Here is a 14088-nt window from a genome sequence, read left to right on the forward strand (position 1 = left end):
CACAAAGACGCGAATTCGTCCAAGGAGGAAAAAAAAGTGTGAATAATCCTTACTTCTCTCGTTCTTTTTTAGATGCAATGTTTTTATTTTTATCCGTTTGTTTTTAATTGAAAATTTTCTATTTTTCATCCACTCGGCTTTACCAAATTACCCTTTTTCACATTCAATAACCACATTTCCTCCTAATTATATCCAAAAAATGGGGGTATAGATGTAATTTACTAAATATCACTTACATTGCAAAAATTGAGATGAACAGTAAAGATTGTAACTTAAACAAAACAAAGAGAACACTCTGTATAAGATAGAAGCTGTAGAATAGTGAATCTTCACTTATTTATGATTGTATAATGTTACACAATTAAAGATTGCTACAAACTACGTTAAAAGTTAGGTACCAGTTAAAATTACACTATAGTAGCTACCATCATTTCTAGATGAGAAGAATATATGTTGTCCTCCTTATTTCACTATTCCAAAGTGGTGTACAATTACGAATAATTGTACTAATATAAATAGGATTCATCAGAAAAATAATCCCCAAAAGATGTAATTTGTTGTTGTGGATTATTGTAAGAATAATCAAAATGAAAATGATCTTGATTATAATTAGTAATCAATTTTTCATCAGTTTCTGATTTTAATAATAAATGGTGTTGTTGTTGTTGTTGTTGTTGTTGTTCATGTAGATGTTGTGCTCGGCGTAAGGCAATGAGACCTTGTGTCTTGGCCAACTCAAATTCAGCTTCCAATATTTGTTGTCTAAGTTGAGTTATTGTCCCAACACTTCCATACACCGGGTCTCGAACCCGCGACCTCGCTTCCACCACCAGACTCTCCGCTGCCTCCCTCCTCTTTCCGTCTGGGAGTCGCTGCATATTCATTAACAACTTTATTAAAACAATTAATATCTACATATTATGATGAAATACACAACGCTATAAAATTATTCAGAGACAGATTTTGAGACAAGTACTATAAGAATCTATCTCAAGCTTGAGGTGAATTAATAAAATATTGTCTCTAAAAAATTGTAATAAATAGAGACAAAATTCATGATCTTTATAGAGTGATTTTTTTGTAGTGATATTGAACTCATTGCAACAAAACCATAACAATACGCCTTTTAAAAAGATTTAAGAGACGGTATTGTTTATACATTGATTAAACTATGTTAGTTTCCATGTCAAAAATAAATGCCTTTTTCTCAAATTTCTTATTCAAAAATGTGTTCAGCTTGAATCTTTATTCGAGTTCCTATTCTGAAATCAATTTATATACTCTGGTGCATTATATTTTATTTTATTTTATTTTAGAAGAGGGTGTACTATTTCATTACAATTACCTTGTATATAAATTTCTGAATTGAACTTCAACTATTCATTTCTCTAGTCTACCACATTTTGATTTACATGCATAATGAAGTTTTAAACATAACATAAACATGTCATTTTAAAGAAGCAACATAACATTTTCTTTACGTTGAATTCGAAATTCAGAAATAAAAACGTGTAAAATCCTTCTAATTACTATTCTGTATTTATTTTAAAGACTAAAGAGTCATAATAATACACAGTTTACACACAAACATCGTAATCTATAGCATGAAGAGTAAATAATTAAATTGTGAAATCTTTTTTTCGTGTGAGGCGAATATAATTAGTAATACAAAATATAATAATTAAAAATGTGTTACCTTCAACATCTTGGCAACATTGCTAGCTCCAAAGATTTTATGCACACAAGAAAATCTCTCAATATTATTTGAAGGAAAATAAGGCCCAAAAACGCAATCTTTAGGACATCTTCTTCTCAAATATTTGCAAGCTGCACATCTTCTTGAATTCGACATTCTTTTTATTCTTTTTATTTTACTAAATCTTTGATTATTTTTATTTTATTACAATCTGTAATAAGATGCACTTAATATTGTAAGATCTTTTTAATTATCATGTAGTATATATAAGAGTATCTTGGTTTTTGATCTTGGAAGAGGTAATTAGCGAGCTAGCTTTTCTAATATTGGAAATGTATTTAACGGCTAGTTAATTTTGAATTTACTTTGTGAAATTAGGAAGTTTTTTGAGGTTGATATAGAATTATATATTAGGTTGAAGAAGGTAAATTGTGTTATGTAATTATGTATATTTACATAACGGCTAGTAAATTGATTTAGATTTTAAGTGTCAAGTTTATGAGGGTAATTTATTTTCCGTTGTAAGAAAAATAAGTACCCATTTGAGCCACGGCTTATTTTATTTGATTAACCATTAAAAAACAAACTATAGAAGTAACTTTTTTTTTACATGATGCAAACTTTGTACTTCCTCTGTTCTTATTTATATGACACAATGGGGTTTTAGAAACTATTCACATAAACACATTTGACTTCCTTTTGTGGTTTATACATAAGAAAAAACATAGTCGTGTAGTGTTTTATTAGATTCGTATCAGTAAATATTATTTAAATATCAACTTTTTATAATTTTTTCTGATCCACAATTATAGATATTAATGTTTGAAATCGTGGATTGGCAAATGTGCCTAAATAATTGTGTCATTTAAAAAAGAACGAAAGAAGTACATAGCAGTAGATCAGTAGTAATTAGACCAGTAGTAATTATTACCTCACTGAAAAGAAAGTATGTCATGTTTATTTGAGATAATTATCACTATAAGTATAAACCAATAGAATTTATGTATTGCTTAGCCTAAAAACAAGAATAGGGAACATTAAAAGCGGGTTTCGATTTTCTATTGTCAATTTTAAAATCAACAAGCTTACTATGTGTTTTACTAGTTTAACACCATCAAACCACCTATTATTAGAATCTCAAAACCAAGAATTGAAAGGTAGTGTTGAAACTTTATAATAAGAAGACCGGAAATGTCTTCTGGGCGGTAAATAAGATTTGAGATCAAATGACGTGTACATCATGTTACTCACAATACACAAAACAATCATGGGAAAGTTTTGGCTTGAAATTTGATACATCCAAAGAGTCTAAGCTCTAATTGCCTATCATCATGAATCTTCACCGTGTATCTGGTTTGCACCTTGCAACTAAGTCTGAATTTTACATTTTCAAATGAATCAAGGTACAAATGACAGTATGCTGAAAAGTGCACCTTTAACCAAGATAACTTATTTTTTGCCCAAAACTAGGCAAGCCGATCTAACTCAAGATTACTTCTGCTCCAAAAAACTCTTCTAACTCAAGATTACTTCTGCTCCGAAAAACTCCGTAATTAAAAACTTAAAACTATTGACTTAAGTACTCAACTACTTATCTCAAAACTTATTGTGAATTGAACTCAAGAGACATTCTTAGAAAGTATGATATGATGGGTTATAGGAGAAAATGTGCATGATTGAGCAATGTGGGCATACAAAAATATGTATATACGACAAAAATGTGTCTCGTGGGAAATGCGTGGAAACGCCAAAGAAGTGAGTGAGTGAGCAAAGCAAAGCAACCCAGAAAAAAAAAAATGAGCTATGATGATGGCTCAACTTCCTCCTATACAACAACTGGTGAACCGAACAAAAAACCCATCAATAATTCTTCTTCTTTTTCTTCAAATCAAACAAATAATTTCCCCCCTTTCCCCCTTTTATTCATGGGTGAATCTAGCAATAATCATCACAATTTTGACAATTCCCCAATTTCCAACTTAGTTCAAGACCACTTCTTTTCAATCCTCCTCCTTTTACCCATAAATTCAATCCTTTCTTTTGCTCAAACTTGCAAGAAATTCAACTCTTTAGCATCATCTGATGCTTTGTGGGAACCCATTTGTAGGAGAGATTGGGGTCCCACTTGTGTTGATTCCCTTAAATCTTCATGTTTTGTTGCTAATTATGGTGAGGTTAATTACATGCCATGGATGAAGGTGTATAAGCAGGTTGCTCAATTGGGGTCTGTTTCTTGTCTGAAATTGAGTGACCCAGTTGTTCATACTTTGGTTCCTTGCCCTAGAGCTTCTCATTCTCTCAATTTTGTTTCAAATTGCCTGGTTTTATTTGGTGGTGGATGTGAAGGAGGTCAGTTTTTTGAGCTACCTATTTCAATTTGTTGTTCTTTATTGCATATTTTTATATTGGATTGTTGATATTTCATGATTGTTAGTATTTTGTTTGTGATCATGGTTAGATTACTGTATATGGGTGGTTTTCTAAGGTTTTTTATTGGATTTTTTGAGTAAGATTTGACCTTTCTTAGTTAGGGTTTTGGGATATTAATGATACTAGGTAATTTTTTTTAGTAAGATCTGTTTTCCTGTTAGTTGAGTGTTCTGTTTTAGTGTTTTGTACAAAAAGGGCAAAGCTTGACCCCACTCCCATTTCATGTTTGTTGAAAATTTTGAGGGTCAATTTGGAATTTCCTCAAGCACAAGGCATTCTTTGGAACAATGATCTAAGGGAGACAGGGAGTACTCTCAAGGACTAAGGCTGAACTTTATTGGCATTCATTGCCTCATTGGAATTATGATGATAGAACTAACCTGTAGACTATACTTCAGCTCATATCCTCGTGTCGGACATTTATGTCAATTTATCCCAAACACTTAATTATCTTGAACCTAGGGCTGCAAATGAGTCGATACGTTCGCTAACAACTCGTGAACAAACTCGGTCAAAGCTCGTTTATTAATTAATGAACGAGTTTGAACAAAACTTCTAGCCTCGGGCCGGTTCAAGCATATCCGTAGAGAATAAAATGTACAGAAAGAGAGATGGCACAAAGGAGATGAAACTGTGCAATATACACACTCAGTCACTCACTAATGGATGATAAAAGTCTTCTAAGATCATAGAATGTCATGTCCTTACACTTGTATCCAATTTTCAAATAGCCTTTGTGTGTCTGAAATTGTGCGCCTTGGCGTGTTTGAGTTTCATGGGTTCTGATTGAACTTTTTACCACATCCGTTCGATGATCAAATACTTGTGCTATGCCAAAAGTAGAACCAGGGTGTGTTATTATATCTTCTCTCCATAAACAGTTGCCTGATCAGTAATCAGTAATCACCGTTTAGGCTTTTAAAGTCTATAAGGATATGACTGTTGTATTTATGTTATATGTACTCTCGAAATGAGGCTGGAATCATGCAGGATTTGTAACGAACAATATGCAATACACGGAGTAACTTGGTTTCATCTTTGCTTTATTTTGTTCTCCTTTATGTGTTTTTCTGTCCTTGCATCAAAATTCTGATGCAAGTGCCATTGTATCTGAACATTGACACTCTTTCAATATTTCATGAATAGAAGAGCAAAACATACACAATCTAGTTATATACCGGCAAAATAATGGCTAGCTTCTTTGTATCTTTAATATCAATCGTGCATCAGTATCTCTTATTTATTATTGGCGCTACAGACTGTTTTTATATTTCTTCACTGATTACGAAGGTCATAGTTTAGTGTAGTTTCCTTGCTGATTTAGTCCCAACTCCTTCGAACAGTATGATACTTGTTGTAATATTTTTAAGATGTTCATTGTAGTTTCCTTGCTGGGTTTTTTTTTGACTAAAACATCCCTCGTAGTTCTACTTCTATCTATCATCAATAACTTCCAGAGTTGCTGGAGAAATGCAGTCATTGTTTTTTTCTTCTGAACAAGAAACCTCTTCAAGATTGTTTATTCGCCGTATTGTCTTTAAAGATTCAGTAGGAATGTTCTTCCAAGAGTGATCAACTTATAAAAGAATGTTATGCCAAATGATAAATTTCAGTTCAAGTTTTTACAGCATCATCATCATCAAAGATATTCTTTCCAAGTGTGATGAAATTGAGTTGCTAACGAATTACTCTCATATTCTGATTCTTAACTTTTTTCATTCAGGGCGTCATCTTGATGATACATGGATAGCGTGTCTTGGTTACGATCTGAAAACCATATTAAAATGGCAGAAAGTGACTTCAGGTTTTCCTAGTGGACGTTTTGGGCATACTTGTGTCGTAAGTGGTGAATATTTCATACTATTTGGAGGCATCAATGATCATGGTGTCCGTCTAAACGATACCTGGGTTGGAAATATTGTTCATAGTGAGACAATTGGTATTACATTGTTTTGGAGGCTACTTGATGTGGGCTCCACGGCACCTCTACCACCACCACGTGGGGCCCACGCCGGCTGCTGCATGGAGAACCGGAGAATGCTTATTCACGGAGGGATTGGACCAGATGGTGTTAGATTAGGAGATTTGTGGATCTTGGAAATGTCAGAGAATTTCAGTCATGGAACTTGGCATGAGATTCTTACCAACTTATCACCACCACCGCGTTCTGGACATACTTTGACTTGTATCAACCATACACAAACGCTGCTATTTGGGGGAAGAGGATTGGGTTACGATGTTTTAGATGATGTCTGGATTTTCGATGCCAGCTCAGAGGGTAATCCACATTGGGTACTCGTTCAATTTGACTTATCGAGCACACCTTGGGGAAGTAACCTTCCACGAGTTGGTCATTCAGCTACACTCATCCTAGGAGGGAAACTTCTTATGTATGGAGGTGAAAACTCTCAAAGGTGTAGAAAAAATGACTTTTGGTTGTTTGATGTGAATGCCGTAAAAAAGCAGCCTTTTTCTTCTAGAATGTGGAGAAAACTAAAATCCCGTGGCTATAAACCCAAGGCTCGGTCCTTTCACGCAGCATGCTCTGACGATTCAGGCCGTCTGGTGTACGTGTTTGGTGGAATGGTGGATGGATTACTTCCACCGGCAGAACAATCCGGTCTTGGATTTGATGGTGATGTGTTTGCTGTTGAACTTTGCTTGAGTGGATGATGCTTATGGCATGTAGTTCACAGAGGTGTGTAAATATACAATTCAATGTCTTATTAGATGTAGTATAGACAGGATAACTCAAAGAATCCTTTGAGTTGTAGATAGTTGGGATGCTTTTTTCAGTTTTGCGTGCAAAATTGTTGGATGACATTTTTGTAATTTGTTTGTTTTTTACTCACTTGAACACTGGTTATTGGTTTAATGAAAGTATTTGTTGCTGGTATGTCATGAACACTGGTTATTGGTTATGTAACACGTCATGTTTACTGGGCACAATCTTATGTATATTTTATTGGTATATAATTGTTTCTGGGCTTTGAAAATTATTAGGTGCACCCGGGTGCACAAAAGAGATTGTTTCAGACGATGTTTCCGAGAAGGACAAGTGTTGTCTGTCTAACACAAATATTGTTTCGCATTAAAAACCACAAATATTGTACGTCTTTTACTTTGAAATTATTTACACGTTTGCCATTGATATATACAAGTACGTATATATCCAATATTGCTCAATGAATAATTTGCTAGTGTTCAAGCTAAAATAATTACCCTTTAAAATCCAATACCCGGTTATTTTAATACGAAGTATGAAGTATCTTTCAAACCAAAGATTTTTTTTATATAAATGAGAAATATAACAGATATAATTTAGCTGCACAATTGATTAGAAACATAAATAATACGTTTAAAAAAAAAAAAAAAAATTGGTTAGAGAAACAAACCCTTAATTTAGCTGCACAAATGATGTATTGAGGGTTTCTTACAAACTGCTGGAGGAATACAAAATTCCCTTGAACATAAAGGGGCTAGGCATCTTTGATTGATTCTTTTATGTTTACAAGCTATACAAGAATCCAAGTGAACTAATTGAATGTTCTTTCTCATATTCATCCTCTCGCCTTCCCCGATTGACACGGTATAGCAGAAATGAACCAATATTGCTCCACAGCTTCAGATTCGAACATCTAACAATGGTACATGAAGAATATGACCTACCTAAAATTGAAGTATTAAAAAATTAATTGGCTAGAAGCTTAATTTAGTTCTCCAAATTTCCCCAATGACCTTTCTGGGGGCTGGATCATCAGGCCCTTTATCTCGCTGACCGGAAGTAAAATAGAACCAACCATCCCAAAATCCAACTAGAGTTGTTTTGACACGGTACGGAAGTTTCCCTATCACTGACCATTTCTGTAACAAACCACAATACGAACAAGTTACGACATGAATAAAGAGATCAATAGAAGTGTAAGAACATAAATTTTGGGACAATAGGCAGTTTAGGCACAGAATAGCAAGAAATATTATACACAACCCAAGAATCAGTTGTAAAGGGTTTTTACCAGTGTGTCTAGATCAAACCGGAAAATTTCTCCATTCAGGATCATCTTTTTTGTGTTAGGATGCTTGTCAGTTGTGCCTCCCGCAATGATAATTGAATGGTTAACTATAGTCCAGGCAAACTCTATATGGGAATCTGGCTTTGGCATGGGGGGGAGCGTTTTCCACTTCATCTCATCATCCAGCACATAAACATCGGCAAATACCACCTAAAAAATTTACAAGTTAATAGAATGCCTCGACCTTATTTGTCCAGAACTACTATAACAGAGCAACAGGTGATACACTACCAATCAGGACATCATGCATCTCAAAATTCTCAGTCATGGTACGAAAGGTAGATGAAACATCACTTTAGCAGTTGACATAGATTACCAAATAAAACATCACTTAGCAGCTTGTCCAAGGGTAATTGTACACTCATTGGTGATAACTCCTAATCCTACAAGGAACAAGTTCAAACATACAATTGTATTTACTATAAATATTTCCTTATTGGTGATATCATATCCCTGGGTCCTTCCCGAGAGACCTCAGTCACATGGCCAAGGTTGAACGCCAGCATCTAGATCTCCTTCGGAGCCAGAAGTTCTGTGTTAAAAAACCCACCACTCCTAGGACTATGCAGCAGTAGAAAGTAATAACCAACAGTGACATCTTGGATACTGAACTCTCATTTGATCAATAGATTGGCAAAATTGGACAAGTTTTCGAGCAGGCAGTCCAATACATAAACTATTCAATCTAATTACCTAAAGTAGTAAAGTTAAATAGCAAGATAGCCAATCTTGTAAACGAATACCAAGGTAATAATAAACTAAACATGTAATGTCAACTCAAATTTTGCTGCCTTATGCTAGCATAGAATGACAACCACCAGTCCCTATAAATAGGCAATACTAACACAGAAACTTAGATACCAAGTTGAGCTTGCGATGGTTACATTGAGAATGTTAAGACCTGGGAACAACAAGTTTTAAGAGATTCCACAATCATCCTAGGCCTGAGAGCTTAAAACGATCTATTAATGGTTATTGCAATCACAGTGCATTGTCTGCATCATAACAGACAGGTGACAGGTTTTACAGCAGAAACTGAGCAGCTAAGAGAAAGACGAGTTAGTAATCTGTGTGGAATTCTGTTTGCTGAAACAGTCTACAGCCTTTGGATCCAAAGAAATGAGAGTCTTTTGGGACCTAAGAAGACGGAAGATCAAATGCTACATCAGATTATCTTTAGAGTAGCTTGTTGATGTCAGGATGTTAACAAGAATCTTTGTTTCTGTAACCTGATATAAATGAAGGGTTGTTTATTCGGCCCTTCCTAGAAGGTAGGGGTAAGTGGATACTGATGTATCAGAAAGCTTTGGTGTTTTGTTTGTTTATGCATTTTGTTCTGGTGTAGTAATGTGTTTATACTTTAACTTTCATTTAGTAATACAAAGTTCACTTGCCAGAAAGTTCACAGTGCAGCGAGAACAGATATGAAATTTAGCTTAATTGTGGCAAGCTAATTTTCATAAACTTAATCACATAGTGCCCCAAATACCACATCATAGAGGGTTCAAAACTACTACAAAGTATATAAACAACCAAGAAATCCATCATGCTGTGGAAAAAGTTCATGAAATTACCTCATGCCTGCGGGAGCACTTAAAAATTGGTGACCCAGGTTTGGCCATGAAATCACCCTCTTGACCTCCAATAACCATTAGTTTGTCATCAACCACAACACAAGCCCTGAAAAAAAAAAAAAAAGGGAATGAAAAAGTATTAGATCAAGGCAAGATATCCACTGACTTGATACATAAATGTAAGATAAAATCTACGATATAAAACCTGTGAGGTCCACCACGAGGAATAGGCACTTCGGATCGCCACGCCTTCTCCAATGGTTTCCCATCCTTCACTACCAGACTCCAGTGTTCTATTTCAGGTGTGTACCGGTTTACCCCACTACCACCCATGACATGCAACCTTCCTCTCCAAAGTTGAGTAGCTGGTGCATACCTATATAAAATAGTGATAAATTCATACAATTGCATAATAACAAAGTACCAGACAGTAACAAAGAACCAAGGCATCACAAAATTACCTAGGGAATGGCAAAGAAAGAAGGTCCTTCCACTGCCTTGTTTCAGTATCCAGCACGAAATTACGAGCTGTCGGCCCTCTGCATTGTGGACCATATTGTCCAGTTACAACATATATATATCTCCCATCCGTTACCATTCCTAAATGAGAATGAGCCATCTCCTTAGGCATAGGAAAACTTTCTCCCCAAGTATTGTCCGTAAAATTGTAGACGTCAACATGGGAATGCACCTGCAAACCATAAGCAAACAAGCAAGACAGGTCATCATCCATGATATTGAGAAATCACTAAGACAAGTTTGTGAATCAAATTTTATACAGAGTGTTATCAAACAACAATACTTGTCGTGCAGTTGTATTTTTCAACTTTTAGATCCAAACCAATCCCACTAAGTCAGCCAAAACTACAGGATTGTTTTAATTATTACGCTTGAACGTTCTACTTGCAGGTTTAGCTATAGCCTAATACAAGACAGTTTACAACATTATTAGTTACTGTCATCTAAGTCATAGAAAGTGTCAGTCTCCAATGAGTGTCAATATTTCTATTTCAGACTGCACGACCAACAAGAAGTTCTTGACCACCATCAACCCAACATTGACTCCTTCCGATTTTCGTGGTGAAAAGGATGATATTACACCGAGGAAAATATTACTTGTACGAAAGAACGCATGACCAGCATATGAGAAGTACATCACTTATACTACATAGAAATCAGCATAGTAGTAAAAAGATCGAGGCAATTTCCTTTTTTAATAAGACAGTATAGATTATGCTTCTTGAACAGCAAAATAGGCATTTTTTTGTTTGTTTATATAATGTATCCTGATCAAAAGGCATTGCACCAAAATGGTTTGTGGAGCGATAGATTCATAAAATAGCATAACTGGGGTAGTGGTAAGATACTACACCATACCAAATATAAATGTAGAGTTTCAAAATCAGATGAGTATCGAGTATACATAGCAGAAAAGACTGATGAATCAAATTTTACAACAAATGGGATACAAAATAGCTAAAGATACTCACAAGATTAATGTTTCCATATCCAGCAAAAACGTACAAGATATTCTTAATCTGTATGGCAGCTCCATCTAGACGTGGCACAGGAGCCGATGGCATCTTCTCCCACTGTAGTTCGGGTCCTGGCAAGTCTGCAAAAGTAGCTGATAAAATTCTTTGTTGAGCTCCATTCTTTCCTTGATCTTTACCCTTTGCCTAAAGTAAGGAAATCGGTAATGCATAGCTAAATCAGTATTTGAGCTAATTGACACTGTTACCAGGAAATCGGTAATGCAAAGCTAAATCAGTATTTGAGCTAATTGACACTGTTGCCAGGAAATCGGTAATGCATAGCTAAATCAGTATTTGAGCTAATTGTCACTGTTTCCAGTTTCCACAATGTACCCTAGTTTTATAGCACTAATCAGTTGAACAATTCCCTAATTGTGCACACTAATACCTTAGCAACATAAAGCATGATTCTTAAACACCCCGCCCTAACGAACACTCAAAACTTAAAGAGTTCAAATCAAACCTAAATCACGAAATCCAAGATCATCCCACCAAAAGAAAAATCAAATTCAGATAAATTACAGCTTAGTTTAACTATTTGAAAAAACTAGGGCAAGCGAACTAATAAAGATCAAATTGTAATCAATATATTGTTATGATAATAATCAATAGCATAAGATTACAACTATCAATTCAAACAGGAAATGTTCAATAATCAACAAAAAAGAACAAAATTGGGAGCATAACAACCTTAATTTGAACAAAACAAAGAAATTAGGGCATAAAAATGGAGGAACCAGAAATCGAAATCAAACCTTAGGATGAGAAGTTAGGTTAACACTGGGAAGATTAATCGTAGTAGATTGCTGAGAAGGCCAATTATCAGCAACATATCGAAAAGCGGAAAAGGTAGAAGAAGAAGACGCCCATAAGAGATCTGCAACAACGCCAAATCCAACCAAAGCGAGAAACGATACCAGAATCACTAGTTTCAACGACGAAGATGATGACGAATGCTTGTGGTTGTGCCTTCCGAATTTCATCGCATGATTTTGGAGAGAGAAAGTGAGAGATGTTGAGGTGAGAGGAGTGAGAGAGTGAGAGAGTGAGTGAATGAAGTTGCAGAGATGGGGGTGGATCGAAGGAGGAAGAAAGGAGGGAGGAAGGAAATAGAGAAAGCGCGGCACACAGGAATTGTTTTTGGTTAGTCGAATTGGTTTTGTCGGTACTCCGTTGTTTTAACGAACGCGGTTTCTTTCCTCCGTTTCGCCTCAGCCGGTTGAAATTGGGTTGTTCGGACTGGGTTTGGGTAGAATCAATCTGGGTCGGGTCATGTTCAATTGAAACTACTTGGGTTGATAAATTGATACTCCGTATCAGTTAATCTCTGTTTTGTTCAACTTATTTTGACTTATTTCAGACGAAATAAATTCAGATAACTTCAGATAATATATATATATATGTTCAGCAAAAATAAGTTTTTTTCAGACATTTTCACACACAAATAAGTTTATTTCAGACAAAATAATTTTTTTTTCCAGATAAAATAAGTTCAGTTAAGATCAGTTAAGATCAGTTAAGTTCAGTTAAGTTCAGTTAAGATCAGATAAGTTCAGTCAAAATAAGTCCAATAGAACTGAGCCTTAGACCCTTTTAACCGATAGTCCGATAATGTATATCGTGGGATCGTGGCATTATATTAGATCATCTCCAACAACATGCATTAGCTTGTCATGCCACATTTTCTTTTAAATTTTTTATTTCATTAGCCAAACTTTTTTCAAGCAAATTAGTTTGTCCAATCTAATTTTACATTTCAATTCGAATGGTCAAGCTAATAACTTAGAATTTCTAAATATCGCAAGCAAGTCCCTAATTAAATACAACCATTGAAGTTGCTCTAATATGATCGATGAGTAAACTCAAAATAACACATTTTACCTAGTTAGCCAATTTGCAGCACGTTGAGCATCGCTAATAGATTATGTAAATGATCTTGGAAAATCTCGTATATTTGTATATAATATCATATATTATTATTTGGTGTATTATAACATTATTTGTTATCTAAATGTATGCTTGTATAAAGAGGTTAATGAAATCTATCAAAGGCTTAATTATTCTCTTTCAAAGTTCTACGATCCAGCAAGATTTCAAGTAGCCTGGTTGTACTTTTTTCGTGTACGGAGAATTATCAATTCATGCAACTCTCTTAATTGAAACCTTAGAAAATTAAGTCGTTGTCACAATATTTGGTGCAACCGTTGTCTTTACTTTTTTTAATTTGAGAAACTAATATCAAATACAATAAGATAGTGTTTGGATACAATCATTTCATTTGAAATGAGTCATTTAAAATCTGTAATTCAAATACCGGAATTCAATTCCAAATACTATGTTTGGGTAAAACTAGAAATGCCAATAATTCGCTAGTAAATCTCACCCAAGTACATAAAAAATGTGGCTCATTCGCACCCGAAAAAAAAAATTGATCTTTTAAAACGCTCTCCGCTTTAGTAATAAAGGAGTTGTGAGTTGTGACAGAACTTTGTGTGCATTCGGTGTTGAGCTTGACTCCTAACAAGCACAATTTTCTTTTTTTTAATCCAATATTTTTAACGTTTCGCCCCAACAAATAATTTATGATAAAAATTTCTAGAAAATAATGAGTAAATGGAAACTTAAAATCATACTCATAACAAGATTCGAAATCACAAAATCAACTAAAAATAAAAATAATTATTATGACTAAGAACTCAACTTAAATAGAAACGATAACAATGATAAGAAACTAATTTAACCCTGAAAAAAATTTCCTAAAACTATTTAAAAAAAAAACC

The 14088-nt window shown here is 34.6% G+C and overlaps 3 protein-coding genes across 3 annotated transcripts; 1 reads left to right on the plus strand and 2 right to left on the minus strand.

Moving 5' to 3' along the window:
- Positions 1-406: 406 nt before the first annotated feature.
- On the minus strand, positions 407-1905 carry LOC110785632 (LOB domain-containing protein 24-like). Its single transcript, XM_021990121.2, has 2 exons — positions 1697-1905; positions 407-872 (listed from the first exon to the last, which is right to left on the minus strand). Exons 1-2 carry the CDS (start codon positions 1850-1852, stop codon positions 507-509), a joined length of 522 nt encoding a protein of 173 aa, XP_021845813.2. The 5' UTR covers positions 1853-1905; the 3' UTR covers positions 407-506.
- A 1476-nt stretch (positions 1906-3381) lies between these two features.
- LOC110785572 (F-box/kelch-repeat protein At1g51550) lies at positions 3382-7022 on the plus strand. Its single transcript, XM_021990032.2, has 2 exons — positions 3382-4045; positions 5850-7022. The coding sequence occupies exons 1-2, from the start codon at positions 3493-3495 to the stop codon at positions 6797-6799; spliced, it is 1503 nt and encodes a 500-aa protein (XP_021845724.2). The 5' UTR covers positions 3382-3492; the 3' UTR covers positions 6800-7022.
- A 485-nt stretch (positions 7023-7507) lies between these two features.
- On the minus strand, positions 7508-12455 carry LOC110785573 (kelch repeat-containing protein At3g27220). The gene is made up of 7 exons (XM_021990033.2): positions 12064-12455; positions 11264-11452; positions 10235-10464; positions 9979-10149; positions 9774-9879; positions 8143-8349; positions 7508-7990 (listed from the first exon to the last, which is right to left on the minus strand). The coding sequence occupies exons 1-7, from the start codon at positions 12289-12291 to the stop codon at positions 7826-7828; spliced, it is 1296 nt and encodes a 431-aa protein (XP_021845725.2). The 5' UTR covers positions 12292-12455; the 3' UTR covers positions 7508-7825.
- Between the last annotated feature and the right edge of the window lie 1633 nt (positions 12456-14088).

Source organism: Spinacia oleracea, chromosome 1 (assembly GCF_020520425.1).
Source record: "Spinacia oleracea cultivar Varoflay chromosome 1, BTI_SOV_V1, whole genome shotgun sequence".
Taxonomy (NCBI): Eukaryota; Viridiplantae; Streptophyta; class Magnoliopsida; order Caryophyllales; family Amaranthaceae; genus Spinacia; species Spinacia oleracea.

Bases quoted from the DNA above. Each gene is read 5' to 3' on its own strand.
- LOC110785572 (XM_021990032.2), top strand. From the start codon at position 3,493: ATGAGCTATGATGATGGCTCAACTTCCTCCTATACAACAACTGGTGAA. The intron at 4,046-5,849 runs GTCAGTTTTTTG...TTTTTCATTCAG, and splicing joins TGGTGGTGGATGTGAAGGAG to GGCGTCATCTTGATGATACA.
- LOC110785632 (XM_021990121.2), bottom strand. From the start codon at position 1,852: ATGTCGAATTCAAGAAGATGTGCAGCTTGCAAATATTTGAGAAGAAGA. The intron at 873-1,696 runs GTAACACATTTT...ATGAATATGCAG, and splicing joins ATGTTGCCAAGATGTTGAAG to CGACTCCCAGACGGAAAGAG.
- LOC110785573 (XM_021990033.2), bottom strand. From the start codon at position 12,291: ATGAAATTCGGAAGGCACAACCACAAGCATTCGTCATCATCTTCGTCG. The intron at 11,453-12,063 runs GTTTGATTTCGA...TCCTTACTTTAG, and splicing joins ACCTAACTTCTCATCCTAAG to GCAAAGGGTAAAGATCAAGG. The intron at 7,991-8,142 runs GTAAAAACCCTT...GGTTTGTTACAG, and splicing joins GGTTTGATCTAGACACACTG to AAATGGTCAGTGATAGGGAA.